Below are 26,579 nucleotides of genomic sequence, written 5' to 3'. Positions count from 1 at the left end.
ATGAGTATCTGTGTGCTGCATTTGCAACATGGCAATGCACTCAAACACTGTTGGGCACGCACCTGGTCACCCTTAACAGGTACCAGTCTGCCATCACGCATTCAGGCAGGCAGTCCCTCTTGGATCCAGTCTCCACGCATTCACCCCCACATGCCCTTACTTCACTCATGTTTTTCTGGTATTATTATGTCAAGTCCTACTTGTGACATAGGATTGCAGGACTCTGTTAGTCTACCAAGGCCAGATTCTGACGCCCTCCATCCTGTCTTCAATTCCTCTGCTCCCTTCTGCAGCTTCTCTCCCTGAACTTTGGAGCTACTCTTTTCCGCTCATGTGGATACTCCAAGTCTCCAGCATTCCTTGCCTCATGCCTTCAGTTTGCTGGGGATTAAAAAAACTGTACAGTTGTCCAAATCTTGTCTGAAATAAGAATAAATAAGATCCAGATGCTGCTTCCATGAGCAAAACTTCAAGGAGATAGTGGGTGTTAGGGTTCAGAAGAAACCTCAGGCGCTTTGTCCAGTTCCTCCTGCTCACTAGCCATGAACCACTGGAAGCGCCCAGGCCCTCTGAGCATGACCTTGCCATCTCTAAAGTGCAGAAGACAGTCCCCATCACCAAGGGCTATTGTCAGACTTCCACATGCATAAAACATTTATCCCACTATTTGGGTAAAGAGGAAACCCTTGTATGCTCTTATTTAGTTTATACACTGTGTGACAGCTATACTCATCTCACCAAAACCTACACTGGAGTTATTTTTTGGGGGGAGTCTCAGGTGGCATCTATATTGAGAGCTTATTGTGTGGGCAGCGGCCTGTGTGTCACTGCAGTGGGTTCACAGTGAGGACAGCCTAGTTTGAGGCTTCATTTAGCACGTGGCTTCATTACAAACTCACCGCATGACCTTGCACATGTCATTCAGCCTCTCCATGCTTCAATTTCTTATCTGCAGAAGCTCAAAGAATATTATCCACCTTATGGGGCTGTCTGGAAATTAAAGGAGGGCATCTTTGTGATGTACTTAGCATGGTGCCTACCACACAGAAGCTCAGCAAGGAAACACAGCAAATGTTAACCAGCATTATCATGTGGGACTTAGATGTCCTATAAGTGACTTCAAAAAAGAGACTTAGACACCATATCAGCAAAAATAAATAAAACATCTGCACTCATCAGAACATTTTACACAGTAGAAACCGTTTAAAACCATCTGTGATGTGTCAAGTTCACAATTACCTCATAGTAAGCCCAACCATAGGACTCCTTCTGCACTTGAATAAGGTTAAAATCGGCTTTGAACTCCACATTCCCAGTAAGAAACTCTTGTTTCCTGCTGGCCCATTACTCACAGACAGTGCTCTCTGGCTGTCCTTCCACTGAGCTGTTCAAAGAAGAGAAAGCTCTGGAAGCATTCACACTAATTGGTAAATGGGTTTCTGATATCTCCCACTCTTGTATAAGCTTGTCAAAAAATTAACATGGCTGCCAAAGAAACTACCATATACATGGAGTAATATGAACCTAGTGTGTCACCATAACTTAAACATGCACTGTGCTACAGCAATGCTTACGGTCCACGCCCTGACACCTAGTTAAAAGCATAAAATGCTTCCTCCTTTGTTAACACGAGTAAATCTTTTATGGAAAAGTTGGGATCCACAAGCTAAAAGGCCATCAGAAGCCAGGCAAAATGCATCAAGAAATGACTCCGACAGATTAAAAGACACAGACACAATCACAGTGACAGTGAGATTGCGAACGGCTGCTGTGCGGGTTCAGCAGTAAGTACAGTCAGGCATGGCAGGAACTGGGGCAAGCAGGCCAGTGGCTCCAAAGTACCGGGAGGCAGCTCCCTCCACGCTAGAAATCAACTGTTGCCAGAACTTTGGCCATTTTGAGTTAATTCAGAAACAAGAACTATGGGCCTGTGAAGATGAGCAATTTATTTCAAGTTATTAACCTGTAAAAGACAAAACAAAACAAAAATGTCCAAGGGGGAAAACATGGGCTAGAAATGGCCTACATGTATCTTCTACATGGGTTCTCTGACGGTGCAAGGGGTTATGGCCATTGTTACATAGTAGCCAAGCCCTCACATGAATTCATGCCTTTTATCCTCACAGCCATTCCACAAGGTAGGCACTGCTCCTATCATCCCCCTGTTACTATCATCCCCCTGTTACCATCATCCCCCTGTTACCATCATCCCCCTGTTACCATCATCCCCCTGTTACTATCATCCCACTGTTACCATCATCCCCCTGTTACCATCATCCCCCTGTTACCATCATCCCCCTGTTACCATCATCCTACTGTTACTATCATCCCACTCCATAAAGACACCGAGGGGCAGACTGATCCCTTATGTCTACAGATTGCCCTGCGTAGGGCTTAGATTCTAACCCAGCCCTGTGTTCTGCCACTGCTCTCAAACACATCCTGATTCATCCCTCTACAATAAGACAGCCTGAACTTTTCCCCTCTGTGGAAGATGAACTTTTTCCACAGTTGGAATTCAAGTTGTGTTTGTTTGTTTTGTCCTATGTGAGTATTTCAAAGCAAATATTCCTTGAACCTAAACTATGTATAAAATCCCATTTTTATGTGCTGTAACCCATTTGATTTTATCTTCATTAATGCAATGTGTGGAATGTGATTTGAGCGCAAGGATAATATTGTTGAAATAGCTTCATCTGGAGATACATCAGTCTGCAAACAGATTGGCATATTATCCACAAATATAAACATTTATGAAAAAAATCAGGCATCATCTGATGACTGTTGCCATAATGATTCATTGGCATAAGAGCAATGCAACGTGGTGAGAAGCGCCAAAGCTGTTTGACACATTTCAGTGGGGTTCATTACACACAGAGAACGGAACCAATTTTACTCAACAGTGACTTTGACAGTCACAGAAAAATAAAACCGAGGTTTAGAAATGAAGACTTCATGTGAAATCCTTACCAAAAAGCATAAACAGGTTCTGTCCTGGGGTTGCCACTGCTAGATCTACCATATCCTAGAGATACATTCTTTCATATACACTCATATATAAGGGTTTTTTTGCTATTTTTCATGATATGGTTCCATAGGCACAGGGAGTCCCCCTCCACCCTCCTGTTCTCCCCCCCTCACTGTTTTCTCCCGTGTTATTACAATACCACTGCTCTTCAGCAAAAGTCACAAGGCCAGCAGTACTCTATCTAAGTGAAGCATGGCACTGCAGGTGTAAGCAACGGTAAATATACACTCTTAAATGTTTATTTTGCTTGAAAGGCAGAGACAGGAGTGGGGAACGGGGAAAGGGGAGGGAGACATCATGCAATGCTTCAGTGCCAGAATGCCTGCAACAGCTAGAGCTGCGTCAGGCCAGAGCCAGGGAGCCAGAACTTCATCCAGGTCTCCCATGTGAATGACAAGGGCCCAAGCCCCTGTGGCCTCTAAAGATGTATTAAAAGAAAGCTGGATTAGAAATGTAGTAGCCCAGACTCAAAAGGGCACTGCAATAGAGAATGCAAATGCCCCCAAGCAGTGGCTTAACCCACTGCACCACAACGCCTACTTGAAGATACATCTTTATGCACAGCAGGTGACAAGCTAGTAAAAACAAAGGTTCTTGGGTAATCAGAAAGCTGATCCTGTACACATTTAATTAGCAATAAAACTCTTCTCTCAGAAGATACAACCTAGACAACTTTAAAGATTTACTTGTGGGAAGTCACATTTCCCTACAGCTTCATTCAGTTTAATTCATCATAACGTGATTCGTTTTAACTTATTAGATAATTGGTTGTTCACAGAGTTGTCTTCTTTGTTTTGACATTTTAAAATGTATATCTCTGAGAAGCAGAGATAGACAGGAGGCACAGAAAAAGGGAACTCGTCTCCTAGATCAGTCCCTGAATGCCGCAGGTGTGGGGACGCTGCCAAGCCAAAGCTGGAGCAAGAAATTCTATCCACAACTACCATGTGAGTGGTCGGAACCCGTGGACTTGAGCCAACGTTGCTGCCTCCCAGGGTTTGCATGAGCAGGAAACCAGGAGTCACAGTCAAACCTCAAACTCACAGCACGCTGCGACACGGTACGCAGACATCTCAAACGGCAGCTTTACCACCAGGCCAAATGCCTGCCCTGATTGGATAGACTTTAATGGAGTCAACACCATACTAATTGCCTCTGCGCCCAAAAACAGATGAGAAAATTTCAGGCTGAGAGTGGAAGCCTGAGTGAGAAGTTAAATAGTAATAGTAAATCACGAGCTATTTTTAACTCCATTGTATAATGTGAGACACTGTTTCCAAAACACAAAAAGATTTATCCTAAGTATGCCTTAAAAATTGCTTAGCAGTCAGAGTCCAATGGGGTATACGTAAGCTTTTCAGTGGGTTGGGATGCCTACAGTATTGCCAACGTAAGGGTCTTTAAAAATACATTTAAACATTTACTTGAAAAAAACTATGCATGAATGAAAGAATCATGACTGGATTTGAACTGTAATACTGCAATAAGGTGGAGTAATCCACCATGGGGGGAGAGTACGGCGAGGGGTTGGGGGAACCCCAGAGCCTATGAAACTTTGTCATAAAATGAAATGTAATAAAAAAAACTGCATGAATTTCAAACTTTCTTGCACAAAATAAACTAATTTTTAAATTTCATTTTCCATTTTCATGAACCTTCTGAAACACTTTCACGTTTATGGAAACATTTGGTTCTGAGGAGCATCATTTAAAGGATCATGCTACCAAGCAACACCATTTACCTAAGAACAATGTAACAGCCGACTCTGAAGCATTCTCTCCCTATGTTGCATTACTGAATGCTGGCTATGCTTTCAATGCCAAAGTTCAGGCTTTGCCTACCAAAGAACGAATGGGCTTGGTTTAATCTGTATCCCTAGACAACATTTTAGTCACAGAACACTAATGAGAATTAATCAGAACTATCAGAACAAAGGTATGCCAACTGTGAATCTTTTTCTTTATTTTCTTATTTCACAATGTGGAACTTGAAATTATATCGCTTTCAAACCTAATATTTACTTGTTGATCTGTAAACAGTGTGATGGAATCAGTATCTCAAAACAAAATAATGCGTTGAATCTTCGAAACTGTTAGCAAACACCAGTCACTGGAGAAGCAATTCAATCAATCGGGAAAAATTCTAATTAGCATATCAATTATTTGTGAAGAAAAGGTGATTTCAAAGTACTCTAGGGAACTTGAAGACATTGTAGTTTGTCTTCTCATTCTACGAATACTATGAGATATTTCTACATTATTCATTTCTAATAATGTAGGGGAAAGGTTTTGCTAATCAGAGGAAAAATTCAGCCCAGCTCCTGCATTAATTATCACATATTCTAGATTAGAAAAACTTGAATTAATAAGGTCTAGGCTAACCCTAAATGACACATATTAAACAAAACCTGGACTTGACAAAGTCATCTTGTGCACATGAAAGCATATATGCTTATTACCCAACAGGAAAATAAACTGTCGAGGTATACAATTATCAAGGCAACTTGGGTCTTCTCCCACTATCCATACACATCTTAATCACCTCCTACACATCAGTAAGGTAAAGTTGCTGCAAATATTTGAACTTGTTTCCTGAATCAACCACTACTGCATATTGAATTTCAAAGTGCACAAATGATTGTATCCAAGAAATGGAAAGCGCCCCTCCTAGAAGAATATCCAGCTCCCAGTGCAAAACAAAAACACTAAAGTTAGAAACATGGTGTATGAGTCTGTTAAGTCCATTGTGAGAGGGTCATTAGACTCTAATCAGACAGCTCACTTTTGATCTTTAAGAGCTGTGGCTGTGGCCGATTCTGATGGGCCCTGATGTCCAAGAGGGCAGGGTGAGCAGGAACACACATCTGCTCTTTGTGTTGCTTCTCCCTCTCACTCCCTCACCTCCTTGCTCTTTCCTGATGGAATAGCCAAGTCTACTACTTCCGAATTCTATCTGCCTCTGCCCCTACTTCTTAGTCACTTCAGTTTACATCCCAGCATCTCCCAGATGACCCCCCCCACTACCGCCAATTCCTCCTGGCCACCACCCTGCCCCTCTTGCCTTTCCACCACCCAGAAATCCACAGCTTCTCCCACTTCTCAAGGCTGCATCAGGCCCTGCCCTGCACCTGCGCCCTGCCCTTCCAACACTGCAACTCAAGACCATTCAGATCCTTCACAGGTGAATTTTTGCATCTTTGAACAGGATTTCAGTGTATTATAATTTGTTGGGTTTTTTTTAAATATTTATTTTTTTTTTATTTTTATTACAAAGTCAGATATACTGAGAGGAGGAGAGAGAGAGAGGAAGTGGAGCTGCCGGGATTAGAACCAGCGGCTATGTGGGATCAAGGCAAGGACCTTAGCCACTAGGCCACGCTGCCAAGCCCCATTGTTGGGTTTTTTTAAACATTTCATTTCTTATGAAGTAAAATCTAAACTACACCATTCATTTTATTTTCACTTTTTACCTTATTTTTTAAAGATTTTTTTGAATTTTATGACACATTTTAATAGGTCCTGGGGTCTCCCTTCCCCTTCCCCAAGTTCCCACTCTTCCTCCGTTCTCCCCTCCAGTCTTAGAATGAGTGTCTTTCATGAGTTTTCACAAGTCCATCATGCCACCACTGAGACACCATTCATTTTAACTGCATAAAATTTTCATCTGGTACAACATTAGGATTATATCAGCATGTTTGTCAGCTGTCCCTGATTACAAAGACAGAATTAACTTTTGTTCAATCTGAATCAAGATGATTTTTTTTAACATTTTGACATATTAGAGACCAGTGCAGCGAGTGGCATAGCAGACCTGTAGTGTCCGCATCCCATTTGGGCACCAATTCATGTCCCGGTGCGTCCCAGCTGCTCCACCTCTGATCCAGTTCCCTGCTTATGGCCTGGGAAAGTCTCAGACGATACACCTGTGTGTGAGACCCGGAAGAAGCTCCTGGCTCCTGGCTTCGGATCAGCTCAGCTCTGACCAGTGCAGCCCTTTGGAGAATGAACTAACAGAAGGAAGACTTCTCTCTCGATCCTTCTCTATCTGTAGATATCTGCCTTTCAAATAAAAATAAGTTTTTTTCACAATAAAATGCAAAGATAAATAACTTCGATTCTATGAGTGGCTCGCTGTGTAGTGAGCTTCCGCTCCTGCCTTCTTGGTGTAGACAGAGGGCAGCAATGGGGTAACTGCCTTCTCTGCTTCCTGCCACACTACTACTGTTAAAGGCTTGCAAAGCAAAACAATTAGCACATTCATTCATTCTGATTTTTAAAGCTCTTCTATTCTTAATTGTAAAAGAATTTTTATTTGCTTGGAGACTCTCTGAGCAACAAAAACCTACTTAGGCCTAAGAACCAAGTGATCTTCTACAAACCGTTTCAATGTGTTACAGATGGCTCACCACGCAATAGAAGCAGCAGAAACAATAGTAATACATGTTGATACTTATTAATGCCTGTAAATGCCTGGCATTTGCTAAATGCTTCGCATGTGGTGACTCATTTAATCAGTACAACACCCTCCCTATGAGGTAGCTGCGGTAGCTGTCTACCTTTACACATGAGGCAACTGAAATACAATGAAATGAAGCCATTTTCTCAAGTTCAAGAGATTAAATTGCAAGCAACTACATCTCTTGTGCATGCTTGCCTATTTTTATCTGTTTAAAAGTCAGAGCAGCTGATTCGTTTCACAAAAGGTCACGACAGCCAGGACTGGGGTCAGGTTGAAGCCAAGAGTGAAGAGCTCCATCCTGGTCTCCCTTAAGCACGGTGGGGCCTGAGCACCTTGGCCATCCAACACTGCCTCCCAGGAAGTTAGCAAGAAGCTGGAGCAGAGATGGAACAGCTTGGACGCAAACAAGCACGCCAATACGGGCTGTCACCATTGCAAGGAGCAGCTTAATGCAGTGTGCCACCATGGAGATCCCAAGAGCCTCCAGCTGAACTCGGGCAGTCTGGTTATAGCACCAATGATTTTGAGCTTATTGCAATCTTATCTATTAAGAAATATTAAGAGAATGGCTAACTTACACATTCAGCAGTTTAGAGGGGATATTTTAACCATAGCATTTCACAGGGAAAAGCGGCCCTCTAAAAAGCCAGCATCAGACCGAGCAGATCACAGTAATTCAGATTTACATGTTGAAATTTGAACAAGGCTTCACCCTGTCAAATTAATACAAAAAGAACTGGGATGAAGCAAAACTAGATGTTAAAGCATAGTTGGAAATAACTGCTTAAATTTGCATCACTTTACAAGCTCATTATCAACTCGGGGGAAAAAAATAGAATACTTGACATTTTGGTATCTGTGATATTAAAAAAGAACTAATATTTAATATTCAAGTGGCAACAGCTTGAAGAGTTTGCACACAATACCCCCAGGGATCAACTTTCCCGTGAAATGGCCTTTCGAGTCTGCCTTTGAACGAGCTGACACCTCCATTCTCTTGCTTCCCCCTTTGCTGCCAGCGTCATGGGGCGCATGCGGAGTGCGGCAGCAGGCGTGTAATTCTTCACTGCAGGATTTGTCTTTGCAAATAATGGGGAATGTGGGAAATTAAGAAAAGATGTAATTTCCTCCGACTCAACCTCAGTGTAATATCTACTCCCAAAATTGAACAGAAGCCTTCCTAGGGCTTTTCTCCATATGCCCTTACAGACGCCTGTAGGCACCAGCCACCAGGAAATGGAAGAATCGGGGTCTTCTGTTTGATCGTCACTCAGCCCGCACCTGTGCCAGAGTCTCATCCTGCCAAGCATAGTGTTGCCTGGCATTTTTCCAGGGTGATTAATTGTCCCAGTATTCATTTGCTCACCTGTGGAATTTTCAAGTTCCCCAGCCTGCTGTCAAGAAGATGCATAATAATGGTATAAAGGTTTCGAAATGCTGAATACCCTGAAATACTCCACTTATCATCTACCCGAACGCTTTCCCTAAGCCATGTATTAGATAGTTGCCACTGCTCATCACTGGGGAAAAAAATAGTAAACAACAACAAAGACCCGATAAAAGAACGGAATCATGGGAGCTGATCTTCCCTGGCACCAGTGGAAAAAATACTCACCAGATTATCTAAAACGCATTTTTTATCAGCATGCTTTGGAATAAATATGCCAGTTCAATTACTGTTATGTTCTACTTTTAAAAAAATACATCCTTGGGCCAGCACTGTGGACAGTAGAATAAGCCTCTATCTGCAGTGCTGGCACCTCATAGAGAAGCTGGTTTGTGTTTTGGCTATTCCAATTCTGATCCAGCTCCATACTTACGACTTAGAAAGGCAGACAAGGAAGATCCAAAACCTAGGGACCCAACACCCACACGGAAAACCTGGAAGAAGCTCCTGGCTCCCGGCTTTCTATCAGCGCAGCTCTGGCCATTCTGGGAGTGAATCAGCAAACGGAAAATCAATATCTTAATCTCTCTTCATCTCTCCTTCTCTCTGTAAATCTGCCTTTCAAATAAAAATAAAATAAATAGTTTTCAAAATGTCCTTTTACTGTAATGGTAAGAATCTGTACCCTGAGGTCCCCGGAGAGAGACCGGGAAACCTCAAGTGGGAGACGCAGGATCCCTGGGGAAGCAGAGTATTAGTATTCTGAGTCATTTTTTTCTATATCAAATGCCAAGGTAAACTTGCTGTTTCCCTCTACTCCCCAACACAGTGGAAAGTTTATAAAGGAGATAAAAGCATATTTGACTTAAATTACATGTTAGTAAACCAACTTGGATTTTTTGCCAAACAGCCTGACTTCAGGATGTCTTAAACAGTAGGATGCTTTCTTGTAAAACAGTGTCTGCCTTGGAAAATTATTTCCAGTGAGAACAATAGCTGAGTTTTCAGAATGCCCTGCCCTGGATGGCTCTCACTGCGATACTGAGCTATTTCTGAGGCATCTGTGGAAATCACATGGAAACTCTTGGACCGCTCACTTATATACTTGATTATTTATAAGACGAGTGAAATTTCACGTAAACACCCAGGATTTCCTAAACATATTTAGGTAGAATTGCTCCCCTCGTTTTTATTCTATTAAATTCTATAGGTTGTTCATTAATCCATCCTGTAATGTTACTACAAGGGGGACAAGATGCTTCTAGTTACATTCAGGAAATGCTGGGTTCCATACAGGCTTGTTATCATCGCGGCAAAAATCTCTCTTCAGCAACTTCAGTATGTAAACCTGCATTCTGAAGAGAAGTGTAAGGTCTTTTCCAACCTCGTTTGACCCAAAGTGCTCTAGCGCAGCATCTCCCTGAAGCCAAGAGTCTGCAGATCAGGCTCTGCGTTGGCTCCTATGGAAGTGCTCAATACGTCCCGGTGGAGCTCTCCCATTATCCACTTCCAACTGGGTGGGAATTTGTCTGTCGATATCCCTTGCCCTAGCCCTGTTCATGAGGAGAGAGATGCAAATAGAATCAAAAACACAAACTTGTTTCTTCTAACCGGATCTCAGCCCACATACTCCAAGGTAAGAGAACAGAGAAAGAATCCCTTCTGGCAGGTTGACCTGTACCAACACTGCTACTTGAAATAGAATTTTTAAGTGATAGGAAAGGAGAAAGGAAACAGAAGCTTCCTACATGGCATGTGCCTTCCACTCAGCAGAGCTGAAAGACCATTCTCTTCATTTCGAAATGGATAGCCAACTTTCTCTGTTGTTGTTTTGCTATTCAGATTTCTGTCCTCTTTTTCCAGCCTATTTGCTCTAACACTGAATTTTAAGCATCTCTAAAAATGCTTGATACGTTATTATTCTTTCCAGATATCCTCTGAGAGCCAAGTGGAGAACGTTAACGAAGGAAAGGGAAATGTGGCTGGCCACGGTGCAGTGAGAACAGGCGCTTCGACGAGAGGAGGCTCCCCAGCCAGACTTGACTGTGCCATCAGCATGAGAACTTACCAGTACTTCTTGCTGCTCTTTTGGGTCGGCCAGCCCTACCCAACTTTTTCAGCTCCGTTATCTGAGAGGACTAGTGGTTTTCCAGCCAAGAAAAAGGCCCTGGAGATCTCCGGAAACAGCAAAAATGAGCTGAACCGTTCCAAAAGGAGTTGGATGTGGAATCAGTTCTTTCTGCTGGAGGAATACACAGGATCCGACTACCAGTACGTGGGCAAGGTAGGATTCCTTTGGGTGTGTTGACAGTCTGGGTTTTAAAAGTCTGAAGAAGTTACTGCTTATAAATAGAGTGGGAGGGTGTGAACTCTTCGCATAAGAGTAAGAATCTTTGCTGATCTAGGAAGACCTTTTTTTCTTTCTACTTGAGTAGTTTCAGGAAGACGACTGTAGCAAGGAGCTTAGAAACGTTAGCATTGCAACAAAGGAAGAGAAAATGTTCCTATTGCAAATGAAACACCCACAACCATCCACATAGGATTATCATAAATCCTTTAATTTTTACTGCAGCCTAAAAAACGTAGCCTAACTATTCAATGAAGGAAGGTGTACTAAAAATAGGCATGGGATGATTAAGCTGTAAGGAAAGTTAGGCTCCCTTACCTCTTTCTGAAAGCGAACATACTACACTTGACTCCTTTGGCCAGTTTCATGCTCACTGTTTCTCCCTACTGCTGGCTTCTGGGTGTCCAGTCTCTCTGATCTAACACAGTCCTTCGCAGCCAAAACCCCCCATCACCTTAGTCTGGGGGCCGCTGCTGCTGATACAATGATGATTACTCCTAACTGGCAAGAGTCCAGCATTTCAAAACCTTGTGATTTAATTGTACTAAGGCTTACAAAAGAGAAAAATGGTTACATAAAGATACTATTTACGAGTATCATCCAAGATTTTATTGACTCAGAAAGTAGACCAAGGAGAAATCACTAACTGTAGCTCACGCAGAGTCAGGCAAGCAGTTTGCACTGACTGTCATCATGGGGGTCCCTGAAACTTGACCAGCAGCCATGTTCTTGTTCCAGAGTATCTGCATACTGCCACAATGCAACACAGAACAAGGCTCTTTGTACTTGCAGGTTCTAGGTTTCATGTGGTAATACAGATAAGAAAAGTTACTGTCACTCATCTCTTGAATGCACAGACTGACGATGAAAGTGAAAATACAGAGGATCAAATGTCTTCATTTGGGATTATAGCTCTGGGTTTTTTTTAATATCTTTCTTAGGACAGTATGCAAATAATTTCAAATTTGCAGATGGCAAGAGCTTCACGTTACACTTCATTCTGTCATCAAATAGCTCTGAATATCTGTGTATAAATAGTTCTTGTCAAGTATTTACCACTGCAAATGAAGACAACCCATCTATGATTTGAGCTGTGGTAACTCGTCAGTGTTCCAATGAAGTAAATTATTAATGTGGAATAAAGTAGGAAAGGAAGTACTGAGCAAAAGGGTGCACATCCACTCAGGTCCCCAAGGATCTAGCCACATATCTACCCTGAAATTCACACACTGTGTGAATACAGATGACAATTCCCTTCTCATCCTTCCTGAAGTCTGAATAACAAGAAGATAATAAGATGATGGTTCTAAAAAAAAATACTAAATTCTTTAAAGCACATCTCACAACAATGTGGCATTATTATCACAGGAGGTTTTCTTTTTTCCAAAAGTGTTTTATCTCAAAGGTTGATCTCCTCCCCACCCCCTTTTCCCTTCCTGCTTTTCTTACAAAGGTGTGATGCCAGTTCACTTAACTATAGTGTTTAGTCTAGAAGAAGGATGAGGATGTTTGGGGTCCTGAAGACAGCCGTGGAGTTGTTAACAATGATTGCTGTGGGCTGTAGCACAGCCAGGGCTGCAGTTGCAGGCTGCAAACTCCAGCAGATCCAAGAATGCGGTGATGTGCCACCACTTGCCAATTTTGTGACTAGGCAGGTTAAGGGCCTTGCCAGAATGTTTACACAGCAGTGTCTAGCCAATGGAGTCACTGTGTGTTTGAGACAGGCACTGGCAGCTGGTGCATAGTAGGTGCATAAAGTCATTACTAGCGGGGAAAAGAAATCTGGTGTGTGGGGTGTATGTTCTATGAAATCAACATGTAACTTTTTATCACTGCAGAAATGAAATGGGTTAATTAAGGAATCTCTCTGTGAGTGGGGAATGTAGAGAATTGTGACAAAAATTCCTTCACAGCCACAGCTTCACCTGGATTTGAATATTCCATCCCAACCGGACAACTTTTCCTACCTTACCAGCTTGTGAGCCATTCCCTGCTGCTCTCTTAGTTACTCCTTGGAGCTGTAACACATGGGGGAATGTTAGTCCCATCTGCTTACACTGCCCTATCAGATATGTCCAAAAAGTGTTCCTGAACAATAGCTTTGGAATTTCCCCAAAATTGTCTTTGGAAGTTAAGTGATCTCAACAGACAAAAGGATTAGCCCACAGTGTTTTTTCACTGCAGCTAAGAATAGAAAGAGACAAGAAGCCCAAAATGAGAAGATAAGGATTTTCTCCTCCCTTGTAGCAACAAACGGGACCATTTTTAACTGACGTGGGATGGAACAGACTCCTGGAGTTATCATGCAGTTCCACTAAGTCAGGAATCATTGGGAGAGGAAAAAGTTCCCAAACCTTTCTTGGTTCTCAGAGCCTATTTTCACAATGTCTATAGGCTAAGAGAAATACCAAATAGTTCCTTGTATAGACAGTGAGGTGTAAACAATTTAATCTGTTCCAACAACTTATAACCATTTGAAAAACTGATACAAATTGACAGAAAAAAATCTGTATTTTGCTTTTAAATAACTAGTTACTTACAAGTGGAACATGTGCTTGCATTAGGCATTGCACAGTTTCTCAGTTGTTTCCTTGTCTACATAGACTTGGGTGCTATGATTGCTTTTTACTACAGCAATTACTCAAAACCCAACTCTTCAATATAACAACACTGTCAAAAGGAATGCAGCGCCACCTGCTGTTGAAACTCTGGACTTATATAGGATTCTGGTACTAAAATCCTTGCTTAGAGTGGGTAAGCCAGACTTGTATTCCTGGAAGGACAGAGTTGACTGTGACCTAGTACTGCAGCTGAGCAAGCAGCACTCACAGTGGAGGGAAGACAGGGTCACACTGTCAACCTCTTTGTGATTTGTTCTAGTTACCGTGGGTTCAGGCCACGGTAGACTCAGGACAAAGTGAGACATCATGTGGGGACATGCGGGTATAGAGGAGAGAAAACAAGGAGACGAACCGAGGGTCACAGAAGCAAAACAGGGAGTGCAGTTGCAGGATCCAGGAGCAGAAGAGTGAGGACAAGATGGTACTTTGCAAAGGCGCTTCCTCCTCCTGTGTCAGCACTCCCTGGTGCACAAACATGCACACGGCATGGCTGGGAAGGGAAAGTGCTGAAGGCCTATTAGAGCTGAGAAGTTCTCACACCAAATTCTGATGTTGGAGGAAATCTCAGCACGTCACACCTAAAATGGACAAGACAAGTAGGGTTAAGGAAGAACTGCCAGGTAGGCAGAAGGGATCCTGCCTACGGAGAGAATTTGTTGGCTTGAGACACAGATGTGGATACAGCTAGGATAGCTTTCCTAAAAGGCGTGACCATTTGGAAGCCACTTAGAGATGTTTTGCCATAAGTAATACATAACAATTGCATGGACACTTGTTAAGAAGGCAGAATTTTGCCCCCTTTGTCCCCAAGATCTTATCGTATCTAAATCTACATTTTAACAAGACTCCCAGGTGAGCCATGGGTACATTAAAGTTTGGAAATGCTGCTTTCGAAAATGCCTTGCCTGGGTCGCACCTCCCCAGAGATTTGGGCTTTAATTAAGTATTTATGATTCTACTATATTGCAAAACTTGAGAACTGCTGCCCTAGGAGGATATCATTGCCAAGTATGATAACAAAGTGTGGCAAGTTCAATGACAAAATGGGGATTCACAAAAATAGCATCAAAACAAAGGAGAGGGACCAAGTGGGCTCTGGCATTTCACAGAGCTTCCTAAAAGAGCTGATGCTGTTTGAATACTGTCCTGAAGGATAAGCAGGGACTCAGTTGTCACTTGGGAGAAGAAAAGGCCAGGACTGTCCAGTTAATGGGCTGCAAGAGCCGAAAGAGAGGTTCAAAGGTTGAGGGGGTTAAGATGCAAGGGCAGTAATGTAACAGAAATATTTTAACCTCTTCTGCCAACTTGACATAAGAAATACACAATTCCTGCACAATGACTGAAACAGAGCCTAAGATTATGTTTTATATGAAAAGAACACAGGTGGATCTAGGTACGGATGAGATTTTGAAGATGTGAACATTCACAATAGCAAGATGAATATGTTTAAAATCTCAGAATTATGCCTCGTTTTCAGCAAGATTTGTACATTCTTGTTAAATACCATTTGTCTGATTCCCTTGATTCCTCATCTTTATTGTTCAGCCTCTCTTTGATAATATTTATAGAAGAGTGTTCTCCAATTGAAGCGTTTGAGATGTTTTCATTTTACTAGTGCACCAGGAGATCTGGGATTTGGGGGAGGAGAAATATGACCAACTATATACTCGTACATTCATAGATATCTTCCAGTGTTCGGTTTCTGAAAGTCGGTGAAGAGTTTCTTTTTTGGGACTTTTCCAAAAATTTGATATGCTGGTTTTTAAAAATATTATAAAAAGTTATGTTTTATTTAAGGCTGTTAATATAGCTTTCCTAATACAGCTTTCTCCTGAGCTCTTGAAGTGAGCACCTACCCAATTCAATGAAGCTACTTTTCTCAAGATAACTAGACAATAATGTCTTAATGGCCCATAAAAATAAAAGTTGTCAGCCATAAACCCCTTTACAATTAAGGATAAACAATTATTTGTTCCTATAATTACATGCTTCAATTTCAACAAACATGAAGCACTATATTACCTATCTGATAGAGTTCTTGAAAGATGCAGTCAATAAAATATTGCTTTCTTTTATTCAATTATTGTCATTTTATTATCATCATTATTATTATTAAAAGGGGCATAAACATAACAATAGAAATATCCTGGCATGAATCTGATTGGGACTCCTGTGAAGCTCCCTGCTTCGAGTGTACTATTTCATTGGATCCAACTGTGGTTTGGCTGTGGTTTGGGCCCAGCAAACCTCAGGCTAGAATTTAATTGCTCTGCAACATACTGTGGTCATGGGAGCCCTGTCCTCCTAAAGGGATTGAAGTAACTACCATGCAGCCAGGATCATTATCACAAAAATGGTGTCATAAAACATGTGGCCACCTCTGTCCGCTGTGCTTGCCTGCGAGCTTTAGCAGCCTGGGTCCCTCACCAGAAGCTGAACAGAGGCTGGCACCACTGCCCTGGACTGGCAGCCTCCAGAACCATGAGCCAAAAGAAATCTCAAGTTTTCTATTACAAACAACTGAAAATGAGCTCCAACTGATCTGCACAATAAACCTGATATGAAAATATTACTTCTATTCCCCGTTCTGCAAAGGAGTCCCCTGAGGTGCATAGTTTGTCAGCCCAGCATCTCCCACTGCTGGGAACCTGACACTGAGCCTCAACTGCCTAGCCACTCAGCGCTCTCCCCTCCCCATGTGCCCATCACCACACACAGCCACTCAGGATGCATATAACAAAGAAACCCCTAAGCACACTGAGGTATTCAGAGACGGCCATCTCTGCAGTGTCTCCTGAGAACCTACTGTGTGGAATCCAAGCGAGGCAAGAAAAGGAATGTTTAAAAAAACCACTTGCAATACCACATAATTATTATTATATATGAGTTATCCTTGTGCACATTCATTTTACTTTTTCTTGATTTTAGTTCCCAGAATACATCGGTGATATTCAAAATAGTTATATCTGAGACTTTTTAAATTAGATATGCAATTAGTGATGTTGTTGGCCATTGTGATTTTAACATGTAACTTTTTCTCTCCCTTGATAACCTTCTCAAAATTTCTGTTCTGGTTCAATGGCCTGCAATCATCTTTTCTCCTGGAGACAGAGCAAGTGCCTTGGGCACATTTTTCTTCTTCATCATTTAAATTTAATGCTGAGCCATTTAACATTTTTATATTTCGACTGGTAAGTGTATTTAAGAGCAAGTATGAGCTTGCACTCAATCATCAAATGTACTTTTAAAAAATAGTAAAGTTAACAGCTGTGAATAGTGGCAGGAATCCTCATTTATTTCTGCTGATATCCCTTTCATATTGACAAAAGCTTCAGTTTACTATTTGATGCTAAGGAAATACCATATGTAGCAATTTTATGACTTAAACTTCCCGCTATGCACCATAGCTCATGCAGAGTGCATTTAGAATGTGTGACCTTGGTCATAATCCCAAAGGCAAATATTTAACTGCCCAAGCAATAGAAATAGCAAAGGAACACAGAAAACGTTAAATAATGACCAACTCCAAATACTCCAACTTTCATGTCACTGTTTCTTGTGGAATCCTAGAGCCTCCTGCCTGATTACAATTTGTTGAACCAAAGAAGAAGGATCAAGCTGAATGAAAGAGAATTAAGAGTTCCTATCTTTGTTTCTAGTAGAGCTATTTTACATCCATTTCAAGACTCAGATACTAAATTCCTAACACGTGGTAATCAACTGTCAACTGAGGGGTGAACGTTGGGCACGGGGGTTAAACGCCACATGAGCTGCCCAAGTCCGATGTCAAAATGTCTGGTTCAAGGCTCAGCTGCATTGCTGAATCCAGCTTTTTTTATAATTCCCATCCTGGGGGCACAGCAGATCACAGTTCTAGTGATTGGATCTGCCCCCTACCCCTTGGCTGGGAGACTCAAGTTGAGTTCAGGGCTCCTGGCTTTGACCTAACACCAAACCCCAGGGTGCACTCTCTCTCTCTCTCTCTCTCTCTGTCTCTCTCTCTCTCAACCCCAGCTCTTGTAGGTATTTAGGGAATGACCTAGAGAATTAGCACTCTCACTCTCTCTTTTTCTTTCTCTCTTTCTCTCTCTCTCTCCCTTTCAAATACATTAAATAAATAAGTGATATTTTTTCAGTGCCAAGAGATACTAGAACCATTGCCTTTTTTACTTCCATAGATATGCCTGGGATACACTATGACCAGAATCATAAATTTAACTTTTAGAGCTCCTCCACCTATCTAGCCAAAATTAAAAGGTGTCTTCATTATGCTCTATGTTTTATCATAAACTATTTAGGCTGCTGGTACAGTGGTTCTTCTTTTAATCACCTTAATCAAGACTAACAATCATGTTTAGATTTTAGTGCTCCATTGGAAACTCAAGGAGGCAAGTGCTTCTATGCAGGTGTTGGCTCCTGGTAGTCAAGGGCACTGCCTATAGGTGTCTAGGCGGTCCATTATAAAGATGCTAAATTTGATCCTCATGAAGATGGGAAACATGCTAGCATTCTTTGTAAGACTCTCTTTCCAGCCTGCATCAGAGAAGAAGCTGAAAGGGAACAGAGTTCCCCATAACAGACTCAGAAAAAGATTTTTTTACTGCCATTATTGATAAATGAATAGAAATAACAAGTGTTCTCTAAGGACATAGTAAGAAATCAAATTTGAAATTATGTGACCTGGAATAGGGGGAAAAAAAGAGCTTGCTAAAATTTTTCACAGGGGAAATATTTATAGTCCATTCCAGTTTTCTCTTCACAGAGAATACATAAACCTAAGAAAAGAGGCATTTTTGAAGATTAAAATGTGTACATGTGTGAAATACATGAATACATATATTAGGTGAGTCAGTGTGCTTCAAAGGACTTGAGGGAAGTAGCAGAGGCAGAGCCAGAAGTCTGAAACATCATTCTGCATCACTAAAGGGAGCGGAGATTGGAGTTAAGAAGGCAATTGAAGGAGTTGTCTGCGCTGTGGCATTTTTTGAATAAATTTAGAAATAAAATGCTTTTCATTCACTCAATGATTATTCACTCAAGAGTCTGAGTTAATAGCTAGGCAGACTGTCTGAGTCCCAGCTATATGCAACTACCTGGGTATTGTCAGAAAGTCCTCAACTGTTTGATGAGAGGAGTTAAAAAAATGATTGTGGTGAGGATTAAATAACTGAAGACCCAGAAAACACACAGAACAGAACCTAGCATGTCATACTTCCTAGTAAGGACCCGAGGGAAGACCGCTTGGTCAGGAGGTAAGACAGTGTGTTATAAAGTGTTGCAGTGTGCCTCAGATGGGGGAGATATGCAGAGAAAGAGAAACCCAGGGTGAACTCATGACCACCCCATCAGGGTCCAAAGGTTCTGTGAAGTCAGGTCTGACTAAAGCAGCTGAGAAATGACTTATCAACTACACTTCACTGTGATAAGGATGGGGGGGAAATGAAGATATTTTCTTTTATCACCCAAAGCAAAAGCAAAAGAAAATGTACAGCACACCTCACAACATCGGAGCCTGGACAGTTTTGGTAGCTTCTTGTTATTAAGGCTTTCCATTATTTAATTGGAAAATATCAACACTTCACTCCTTTGAGTTGTATGATTTAAGATGCCATGAAATGTTAGAGTGAGTTAGGCCTTCTTCCTTTCCTTTAGAAAAAGAGTAGTTTTTTTTCCTTTTGTCTATTTGAAAGGCAGAAAGATGAAGAGAGAGAAAAAAACAGAAATGCCTTCTTCCAGTTGTACACGCCCAAATGCTGGCCACAGCCACGACTGGATGTGGCTTAAGCTGCTATCCTGTAACTCAACCTGGGTGTCCCATATGGTTGGCAGGGACAAAGTGTATGAGTTGTTACACTCTAGGTGCACATTAGCAGGAAACAGGAATTGGAAAGCCAAGCTCCCAAGCAGCCTCTTCACTCCTGCACCACTGACTCACTCCAACATCTTACATCTTTTGATAGAAAAGCTGGATAAAGAAGTTAAAATTAATATCGCTTCCTATTATTGAACCAAAGTTTTATTGTGGGGAAATTATACTTGATTCAGTTATTTGATTGCCCTGTAAATTTTACAATTCTACCTTTTTACAGGCAAAATAATTCATTCCTCTTTAAGGTGGAAATCTGGCCTTAAACATGTTGAGTTGGATTTTTTATTCACTCCCACGGCTGCTCTTTCTATTAGCAGTTGATATACTGAAGTTAAACCTGTGAATATTTAGACCTTTGTAATTCCTTCAAATCCCTAAATTACATGTCTTACTCATCTAGCACAGATTTTGCATAATGGAAATGACCAAATACTACTTGAACCAAGATGCAAACACCATGAAGATAAAAATTCATCTTGTTATCTAAACAGCCTCCCAATTTATCCCCAACTGTATTACATGTATTACACAAATTAAAAATTGCATATAAAGAGTGTAATATTTGATAGATGCATGCACTCTGAAATGATAATGACAATTATGCTAATATATAGTTACGCTAGTGTCAAATAGTTACCACAGGTGTCTATGTGATGAGAACATGGTTTGTCTCTGCCAGTTTTCAGATTATAATACAGCTTCATTAATTACATAGCAAGATATGTATCTCTCCCTGCCTTCCAATTTATTGATGCTACGGTTTGATTAACACATTATGGAGAGTGTTTTGTGTCACTGAGTTGACAACTCAAAATCTGAAGAAACTACCTATGGAAATTTTACTTCAAAACAACACAACTATTGCATGATACAACAGAAGAAACCTCAACCTTCCTATGTAAACCAGAAGCAAAAAATGAAAACACAATTATACATGCATAAACTAACCTCCCCTAAAAAAAGAAAACATATAACAAATGATATCATATCACAAATTTTGGCCCCATTAAGTCTCTTATAAATAAAAATCAGACATTATTTAGGGTCTTAGAAGAACATTTGAAACAAAATGATCAAAAGCCACCTAAAGCAATTTCTTTTTCTTAAAATTCCTCAGAAGCTACTTTACACAGACAAATGTTCAGGAGAAAAGTTAATCATTTAGAATCTGAGAATGTTGATTGTAATGCTCCCCCCAAAAATAAAATCAACCATAGAGAAAATTGATAATACAGACACAGAAAAAATCCATATAATGACTAATTCTCTTTTTTTAACCAGCTTTATATTCTAATCAACTGAGTTAGAGTTCTCCAGAGAAAAATCATTTCTGAAAAGCAATCTCACCTTCCTTCTTTCCACCACTTATGAGTACAATTTATAAGAGGAATATGCAAGAGAATTGGTAAATTCTGCTTTCAACCTGTTATGCAGCACTTTAACGTGCTTGATGGTTTAATTTTCATAAACCATAAATGCTTTTCCTTAGTTGATATGGAAAATTTTGGAAGGGAAGCGAGAAACCCAATGATGGTAAATACCTTCCAGGAACTGGCCCTCCCCTTTAACAGTCAAGTAGAGCCGCATTTTAAAAATCACACCCCTGTCTTGAATGTGCCTTCCAGCCGCCCAGTGTAGAGAACACAGGAGGGGCTGTTTGTCTTGTAGCAAAGCTACTACCTTAGTGGTCTCCTATTCATCTGCCTCTTAAAAGGAAAGGCTTTTTTAAAACCAGCTCAAGAAAATTAAGTGACATGGGCAAAGCTGTATGGTAGTATTTTATCCAATTTTATCTCCTTTCAGCAGCTTCAACATACCTCATTTGAACGTTACCATAAAAGTGTGACAGAATCTTGACCAGGGGAGGGCTCTGGATGGGGAAGGACAGCAAAAGAGAGAGAGAGAGAGAGAGAGAGAGAGAGAGAGAGAAATCATCTCCTAACAGGCTATCAGGGATGAAGGGTTTTTTCCCCAGCATTTTAATTTCATAAAAATTCTAGAGATAAGGAGTAATAATAGCATTTTCCATGGTGTTGATGGCTTTATGGTTTATAAAATGCTTTGCGTTCCTCAAGCCCATGCTGTTGCACTTGAGGACACAGAATCTAACAGGGCTTTAAGGATCACACAGCCATGGTCGACAGAGCGCCAGAGCTGGGACTGGAGCCCAACTATTTGACGAGGTTAAGTTGAATAACTCTTTCCATACACTACATCATTAAGGGACTGTTTTATACAAGGTGAACAAATAGAACAGCGGCACAAATGCTTAAGTGGAGGAGGCTAGAAGAGCACCCAAGTTCACAGCACTGACATCAGAGTGAGGACACATCACCTAGTATAGCCATTAGACAATACCTATTTCTCTTCATTCATCATTTCCATTCATTTAGTTTCCTTAAAGCAGAGGGAAACATTTTTTAAATCATTTAAGACCTTATAAGCTGGTTTTAAAGCAAAAAAAAAACCTATTGACTGAATTCACAATGCTCTTTCAATTTTACAACTTTTTAAACATTTTTCTCATTGCTTTTCATGACACAGTCCCAACGGCCCAGGGATCCCCCCTCAACCCACCAATTCCCAGCCCTCCACTATTTCCCCCATATTATTACAGTAGTATATTCCTTCAGCAACAGTCACAAGTCCAACATTCTTCTATTTAAGTGTAGCATGGCATTATAGGTATAGAAAATGGTAGATGGTCTACCATCTTATAATCAAGGTATATGTAAGTTTCACTGGGAGTCCTCCTTGATTCATGAGTAGAGATGCATACTGAAAGGTATCTTCACTTCTCTATATCCTAATCTCCATTAGGATATAGTTTCTCCATTATACAGTTTCTCTATGAGAATATATGTACATATATGTACATATATGTACATATTTACCTGCACATCTATTTATCCTGTATTTTGCATGAAGGTTGCCTGATATCAGACAGAACATATAGTATTTGTCCTTTTGGGATGACTTGTTTCACTGAGCATAATGGTCTCTAGTTGGGACCATTTTGTTGCAAATGGCAGAGTTTCATTCTTTTTAATTGCTGAGCAGTATTCCATAGAGTAGATGTACTGCAGCTTCACTGTCTACCCACTCTTTCAGATGGGTTGTTTCCATGCCTTGTTTAGATTTTTTTAGATTTGCTGCAAAGACAGAGTTGCGGATCACTTTTTCATTTGCAGATTTTGTGTCCTTTGGACATATTCCCAGGAGTAGGTTAGCTGGGTCACATGGTAAATACATTTTCAGTTCTCTTAACACTCACCATACTGACGTCCATAACAGCTGCACTAGCCTACACTCCCACAAACAGTGAAGTGGAATATATTCCATGTACATCCATGCCAGCAGATATTATGAGATTTCTGACTGTAGGTCACCCTCACTGGAGTTAGTTGGAACCTCAGTGTGGTTTTTATTTGTATTTTCCTGATAGCCAGGGAGCCTGAACTTTTTTTTTCATTTGTCTATTAGCCATTTGAATTTGTTCTTTTGAAAATGACTGTCCATTTCCTTCTCCCATTTCTTCACAGGTTTGTTTGTTTTGCTGTCATTGAGGTTCTAAAGCGCTTTGTAATTCCTGGATATTAGTCCACTATCTGCTGCATAGTGTGCTAAGATTTTCTCCCACTCTGTTGGTTGCATATTCACTTTGTTGATTGTTTCCTTTACTGTACAGAAGATTCTTAGTTTGATGTAGTTCCATTTATTTATTTTGGATTTAACTGCCTGTGCTTTTGGTAACTTTCGTAAGTTTTCCCAATTGCTATATCTTGTAGCGTGTTTCCTATGTTTTCCTGTTAACAGTTTAGTGGTTTCTGGGTTCAGATTTCGGTTCTTGATCCATTTAGTTCTTTTCTGTATAAAGTGAGTGGTAGGGATCTTGCTTTTTACCCCTGCAGGCTGCTATCCAATTATTCCAACAGCATTTGTTGGAGAAGTCCAGACTTTTTTCCCTGGATTATTTTCAGTTCTCTTGTACAGGATGAGTTGGCTGTACATGGGTAGGCTCCCTTTTGGGGTTTTTATTCTGTTGCATTGATCTTCCCTTTTTCTCTACCAGTACCAAACTATTTTAATGACCACTGCCCTATAGTATGTCTTGAGGTCTGAAATTATGATTCTTCCAACTTGATTTTTATTCTTCAGAACAGCTTTAGCTATTCTCGGTCTCTTGTGTTTCCAGATGAACTTTCATATCATTTTTTCTATTTCTGAGAAGAATGTTGTTTGGATTTTGATTGGGATTGCACTGGGTGTGTATATTACTTTTGGTATTATGGACATTTTGATTATGTTGATCCTGCTGATCTGGGAACATGGTAAATTTCTCCATCTTCTTATTACTTTTTTCATTGCTTGTAATTTTCATCATAGAACCCTTCCACATCTTTGGTTAGGTTTATTCCATGGTATTTAATATTATTCTCCACCGTTGTAAAGTGCTCTGTACTTACAAGTCCCTTCTCAACCATGGAGTTATTTGTGTATGCTAGTATCATCAATTTATATACATTAATTTTGTGCCATGCTATCCTGTCAAATTCTCTTCTTTATTGAATCTTTTGGTACTGCAAACAGAAATAGTCTGTATCCTCATTTCTGATTTTAATTTATTTAATTCCTTTTTTCTTTAATAACTCTAGTGAGGACTTTCAATACTATGTTGAATGGCAATGGTGAAAGTGAACATCCTTGTCTAGTTCCAGATCTTTGTGGAAAAGCTTCCAGTTTCCCCATTCGGTATGATACTGGAATTGGGATTTGTATATTGTTTTGATTGTGCTGTAAAATATTCCTTCTATGCCTATCTTGCTCGGGGTTTTTAGCATGAAGTGGTTGGATTTTATCAAATGTCTCTATCTATTGAAATGATCATCCAGTTTTTGTTTTTCAATTTGTGGATGTGTTATACAACATTTATTGATTTGCATATGTTAAACCATCCCTGCATGCCAGAGATGAATCTTACCTATTCCCGACAAACAGCCTGTCTGATGTATTGTCTAGTATTTAGTTGAGGATTTTTGCATCTGTGTTCCTCAGGGAAATCAGTCTGTAGTTCTCTTTCTCTGTTGTATCTCTGACTTTGGTATTGAGATGATGTTGGCTTCACAAAAAGAGTTTAGAAGGATTGTCTGCATTTGCCATTGTTTGGAGTAGTTTGTGGCAAATTGGAGTAAATTCTTCTTGGAACCTTTGGCAGAATTCAACAGTGAAACCATCCAGTCCTGGGCTTCTCTTTGTTGGGAGGGATTCCATTACTGATTCAATCTCTGTGCTGGTTATAGCTCAATTTAGATTTTTAATTACCTTATGATTCAATTTTAGTAAATTGTACATGCCCCAAAATCTACCCATTTCTTCTAGGTCTTCTGCTTTGCTGGCACATAGTTGCTTATAATAGTTCCTGATTATTCTATGTATATCTGAGGTATCTTGCTATATTTTCTTTTTTGTCTCTGTTGGTTTTCTCTAAAACCCAGCTCTTTGATCCGTTCATCTTATGTATTGTTCTTTTGATCTCAATTGGGTTTATTTCCTCCTTTATTTTGATTATTTCTGTTTTTTTCTGCTAATCTTGGAACTATTTTGCTGTTGTTTTCCCAACTCATTCAGATGTATGGTTAGCTCATTTACTTGGCTTGATTTTGATTTTTTAATTTGCTGAGGCTTGTTCTGTGGTGTACAATGTAATCATTCCTAGAGAAGTTTCCATGTACTGATGAAAAAAAGTGGATTGTGCATGTGCAGGATGAAAGGCACTGTAGATATCAGTTAAGTCCATTTGTTCTATTACCTGGGTGAGCTCTATTGTTTTCTTGCTGAGTTTCTGTCTCTCTCATTGAGGTTAGTTGGATGTTAAGGTCCCCCATTACTACTTTATTGAAATCTATTTCTTCCAGAAATGCATACTTTTTTTTTCATGTAGCTAGGAACCCTGGCACTTGTTCCATATACATTTATTACAGTGATTTCTTCTTGCCAAATGGATCTCTTGATCATTATGTGGTGTTCTTCTTCATCTCTCGGTGATTTTCATGTCAAAGTCTCTATTATCTGATATTAGAATGGCTACACCAGCTTTTTTTTTTCCTTTCCATTAGCCTGGAATATCATTTTCCATCCTTTTACTTTGCTTCTGCATATCTCTACTGGCGAGATGTATCTCCATTTGGAAAAGTTACATGAGTCCTGTTTTTTGATCCAATGCACTTTTCTGTGATTTGATTGATCCACCTCCTGAGTTCCCGGTGATCTCCGCTTCCCACCTGATCTCCGTTGGAGCTCCAATCACCACAGGAGTATCTTAGTAGTATGACCCTGCTATCTCTGCTGCTTCCCGGTGCCCATGGGTCTCCAGGTGCCCCTCTGCCATTGACCTGTCCTCTCCTAAATCCATGATCTCACCCTCTCTGCTTCTCCTCAGCTAATCCTTCTTTGTTTTAACCTGTCCTCCCTCTATTCTACCACCTTGCTCACCTTTCCACTATATTCTTTCCCAGTAGCATCCACCATTAGTTTCTATCTGTGTGAGCAGGCTATGGATTTCAATGGCAACTTCAGTTATTATACACATACACAATGCTTAAAAGCTAGGAACTTGAAGAAGAAATAGTCTCTCCTTGAAGAAAGTACCCAAAGGAAATGAAAACTGCATATGAGAAAGGGATCTGTCACCCTATATTTACAGCAGCACAATCTACAATAGCAAAGACATAGAAACAATCCAGATGCCCATCCAAAGAGGAGTGGTTAAAGAAACTGTGGTACATCTACTCCATAGATTATTACTCAGCCATTAAAAAAAATGAAATCATGCCATTTGCAACTAGATGGACCCAACTAAAGACCATCGT

The 26,579-nt window shown here is 40.5% G+C and overlaps 1 protein-coding gene across 2 annotated transcripts in view; it reads left to right on the top strand.

Moving 5' to 3' along the window:
• Window positions 1-26,579, top strand: part of CDH6 (cadherin 6) — a 122,215-nt gene that overhangs the window by 59,238 nt on the left and 36,398 nt on the right. For both annotated transcript variants that reach the window (XM_004583631.3, XM_058680032.1), the window contains exon 2: window positions 10,804-11,157. In XM_004583631.3, the coding sequence (XP_004583688.2) occupies window positions 10,930-11,157 (228 nt within the window). In that variant the 5' untranslated portion in view covers window positions 10,804-10,929. The remainder of the gene's footprint in view (window positions 1-10,803; window positions 11,158-26,579) is intronic.

Source organism: Ochotona princeps, chromosome 23 (genome assembly GCF_030435755.1).
Source record: "Ochotona princeps isolate mOchPri1 chromosome 23, mOchPri1.hap1, whole genome shotgun sequence".
Lineage (NCBI taxonomy): Eukaryota > Metazoa > Chordata > Mammalia > Lagomorpha > Ochotonidae > Ochotona > Ochotona princeps.
The sequence above is the reverse complement of the archived record's forward strand: the minus strand, read 5'-3'. Positions and strand labels throughout refer to the sequence as shown.